Raw genomic sequence first — 4,211 nt, forward strand, 5'->3', positions numbered from 1 at the left:
CTAAAAAATAATTACAATGGTAAACCTATTATTGATAAAGAAATAATCTAGGTAACATAATTCATAATCAAAATCAATAAATTTTGATAAAAATCTAATATTTTTCATCCAACAAATCATCTTTGTCAACCTAATTCCAAAAATGAAAAGTGCTTGGGATGTAGTGTAGTTTTTATTTTTTTTCTTCACGGACTGAAGTTTATGTCTAGAGTTAAAAGTTAAAAACAGAACACAATTCAAAATAAAACGACGTCACAAAGACGACTGAGAAGTCCGACACCGAGACAACCATTTCAAAACGCGGACGCTTAGAGAGAGAGAGAGAGAGAGAGAGAGAGAGCGACTGCGTACTTTTTTGAATTTTCAGAGAATCTACCTTCAATTTATTTAGTTAGAAGAGGCAAACCCCAAGTTCCTTGAAATCTTACAGAGAGGGAGAAGACTCAGAGATCTGAGCGGAAAACGTCTTCGCAGATCGCAAACTAGGGTTCGATCTCGATCTCGATCTCGATCGATCCCTAAATATATAACCGTCAAGTGTTCGATTCTGATTTCAAAGGGTCTTCACTTTGTTTTAACCTTGGGTGCTTTCGAGTGATCGATGGCTGCGATCGAGGACTTGTCGGAGCTGGCCGATTCGATGCGCCAAGCGGCGGCGCTACTCGCCGACGAAGACGTCGACGACGCTTCATCTTCTAGAAGGCCCTCCACTTTCCTCAACGTCGTAGCACTCGGCAATGTTGTGAGTACCAAAAAAGAGAACTTCATATTCCTCTAGCAGCTATGTTTTTTCTTTCTTCTGAATACCACGTTGTTTTATCTTCTCTCAGCGTGTGTGCGCTCATGTTCCAATTTTGTAGGGTGCTGGTAAATCCGCTGTATTGAACAGTTTGATTGGGCATCCCGTATTGGCAAGCTCGAATTCTCACGCTCTCTTCGATCCCTTACCTATTATTGTAAAATTGAACTGAAGTTGGAGCTGGTTCTTACTTTTATTTAATTTTTTTCAGCCTACTGGTGAAAATGGAGCTACGCGTGCTCCTATATGCATTGATCTTCAGCGAGACACTGCTTTGAGTAGCAAATCCATTATATTGCAGATCGACAATAAGTCCCAGCAAGTCTCCGCAAGTTAGTTGCTCTTCTCTTCTCTCGTTTTGTGTTTTCGTTGCTTGATTTTTGAACGTCACCGTTTTTGCTCTTAGTCATATGAACACAAGTTTCTGATCTGTACAGATTTGGGGTTTTACTTGTTTTCACTGCTGCAGGTGCTTTGAGGCATTCTTTGCAGGATAGACTGAGTAAGGGCTCTTCTGGCAAGAGCCGAGATCAGATACATTTGAAGCTGCGGACGAGTACAGGTTTGGTGATCTGGCATTTGTGATTATTGTTGGTTGCTATGTGCTGTTATTTTAGAACTAGTGAAATAAAAGTTCATTGGTTTGGCAAGTGTGATGGTAATATGCATAGCTCTGTGCTAACATTGGAAATTTGGTTCAGTGTGATTTGTTTTGAGATTGATGTAGCTTTCTGAAAATTCAAAGTTTCTTGGTGTTGCATGCAATGTCTGCGTACTTAATTGTGGTATCAGATAACTACTGGTAGTTGGCTTGTATGAGATTTTGAACCTGCTGCATCAATTTTCCTTCTTTTTTCTTTTTGGTGGTGGTTTTTATGTGCCGTCTTCCTCCTTCTTCCCTTTTACTTTGTTCTGCATCTTAACACTCTTTGTAATGCCTTTCCATCCCAGCACCACCTCTGAAGTTGCTTGATTTACCTGGGTTGGATCAGCGCATCATGGATGATTTGATGGTAATGGATGGCCTCATTTGCTAATTGCTTCTGTAAATTTATTTCATCTGGCAGTGTTGATATTCTTATGTTGCTTACTTTGTTCAATGTATAGATTAGTGAATATGCGGAGCACAATGATGCCATTTTGCTTGTTATTATACCTGCATCTCAAGCACCTGAAGTCGCATCTTCTCGAGCCCTGAGAGTTGCAAAGGAATATGATGGAGAAGGTGTACTATTTGCACTTTCCCTGTTTAAGAGTATTGCTACATAGCAATTTGTGGAATTATGCTCCTTAAAACTTTTTCATTCTTTTTACAATTTTTGGTTTGCTGTTGATACCAATAGTGCACTCAATAAGTAAATTAATTTAACATAGGTACCAGAACCATTGGTGTTATTAGTAAAATAGATCAAGCTGCAAATGATCAGAAGTCACTGGCTGCAGTTCAAGCACTCCTATTGAATCAGGGTCCTGCAAAAGCATCAGATATTCCATGGGTTGCTTTGATTGGTCAATCAGTTTCAATAGCTACAGCACAGTCTGGATCTGCTGGTGCTGAAAACTCTTTAGAAACTGCTTGGAGAGCGGAGAGTGAAAGCCTCAAGTCCATACTGACTGGAGCTCCGCAAAATAAGCTTGGAAGGATAGCTTTAGTGGATGCTCTAGCACAGCAGATTCAGAATCGTATGCGGCTTCGGCTCCCTAACCTTCTTTCCGGGTAATTTCCATGTGGTACAACATGAAATTTTCTTATTGAATATCCTATTTTATTGGTTCTTGATTTTACTGGAACCTAAGCTTGACTTTTACAATAAAATTGATGTTTGTTGTTTATTGCCATATATGTAAAGTCATAATCTTTTTTTAGTAACTTCTTTATTTTGTTTACAATGTGTATAACTGTCTAAAGCTAAATGATTTGTGATTTTTAGAAGTTATTGATGAGGATTGGATTGCTTAAAAAATGAAACTTAAATTATTCTTTTTGTTGTAGTTGCAATAGCCAGTGTATGTTTGCCTTTTTATAGACATGATTTGAGTTCTCTGATTTGTACTTATTGCTTCTGATATCTGGTGGAAATTTTTGTAACCTTTTGAGCAATCTCCCTCCTACTTGTGAGATGTTCACTAGACAATGTCCAAACTCTAAAATAGTATTAAAATCCACTCACATAACTACCTTGGCGATTATGTGATTGGTGTTCTTGTTATTAGGGAAAACATTGACCGCGTAATTGCTTTCTACAAATAAATTTCACATTTGCAAATGTCAGTTATTAGAAAGTGAACTCCATTAATATGTTTTGTATGATATAATGTTAAAAGGTTACAAGGGAAGTCTCAGATAGTTCAGGATGAATTGGCAAGGCTTGGTGAGTCATTGGTCTCCACTTCAGAGGGCACACGTGCTATAGCCTTGGAACTTTGCCGTGAATTTGAGGATAGGTTTCTACAGCACATTACCACTGGTGAGGTATGTTGTCACGATTATATATTTTGTTTGAATTTGAAGTTTTGTTTTTATGTTGTATAGTATTTGTATTGCTGTTTCTGTATTGCCAAATATTTTATACCTTCATCTATTTTTTGTATGCCACAGCATATCTGCTGTCCATTGAAAAGCATTTCTGTGGGCTCGATCCTGTTTTATGAAGGTTAACATTGAGAGATTTGGGATACGAGGAAGGGGATATTTCATTAAAATGCATTCAAGAATTTCATTATCATTGTTCTACTATTCTAGTTGGAAAAGATAGTATTGTGTAGCATCCATTGATGTTATATTTGTTATTGCAAGTAGAATATATTTTAAATAATAAGCATTTAATGACAAATTGCTTCTCAATTTGTAATTTTGTATTAATGAATCTTCCTTTATTATTTTGTTTCTTTAGAAACTGAAGCATTATTCCCCAAAATTAATATAATTTTATCTGCCAGGGAGCTGGTTGGAAAGTAGTTGCTTGTTTTGAGGGAAGATTTCCTGATAGAATGAAGCAATTACCTCTAGATAGACATTTTGATATCAACAATGTAAAGAGGGTAAGATTGAAAACTGTTTTTTAATCCCTGTGTTCTATTCTTTTACTTTTTTGGGTTTGTTGCTCACTGCGACAATTTCTCTCTGGTATCAGATTGTGTTAGAAGCAGATGGTTATCAGCCATATCTTATTTCACCTGAAAAGGGATTGAGATCTCTAATTAAAGGGGTCTTGGAGCTTGCAAAAGAACCATCACGTCTTTGCGTGGAGGAGGTATATTTGTTTAATTATGTGTAGAATATGTACAATGAATTGAGTTGCGAATAATTTGAGGCATTTTCCTATAAGGATAAAGTATACTTTTTGTTTCTTTTTTCGAGAAGTTTCAAAAATACTCCGACTGTTTAGAATAAGTTTCAATTATACTTTCT

The 4,211-nt window shown here is 36.8% G+C and overlaps 1 protein-coding gene across 1 annotated transcript in view; it reads left to right on the plus strand.

Moving 5' to 3' along the window:
- The first annotated feature begins 266 nt into the window (after positions 1-266).
- LOC107463028 (dynamin-2B) overlaps positions 267-4,211 on the plus strand; it is a 10,920-nt gene continuing 6,975 nt past the window's right edge. Inside the window, exons 1-10 of the mRNA XM_016081732.3 lie at positions 267-742; positions 861-911; positions 1,011-1,131; positions 1,269-1,361; positions 1,751-1,812; positions 1,907-2,024; positions 2,174-2,516; positions 3,125-3,272; positions 3,740-3,841; positions 3,934-4,053. Of these exons, the coding sequence (XP_015937218.1) occupies positions 602-742; positions 861-911; positions 1,011-1,131; positions 1,269-1,361; positions 1,751-1,812; positions 1,907-2,024; positions 2,174-2,516; positions 3,125-3,272; positions 3,740-3,841; positions 3,934-4,053 (1,299 nt within the window). The 5' untranslated portion in view covers positions 267-601. The remainder of the gene's footprint in view (positions 743-860; positions 912-1,010; positions 1,132-1,268; positions 1,362-1,750; positions 1,813-1,906; positions 2,025-2,173; positions 2,517-3,124; positions 3,273-3,739; positions 3,842-3,933; positions 4,054-4,211) is intronic.

The sequence above is a fragment of the Arachis duranensis genome, chromosome 8, assembly GCF_000817695.3.
Source record: "Arachis duranensis cultivar V14167 chromosome 8, aradu.V14167.gnm2.J7QH, whole genome shotgun sequence".
NCBI lineage: Eukaryota > Viridiplantae > Streptophyta > Magnoliopsida > Fabales > Fabaceae > Arachis > Arachis duranensis.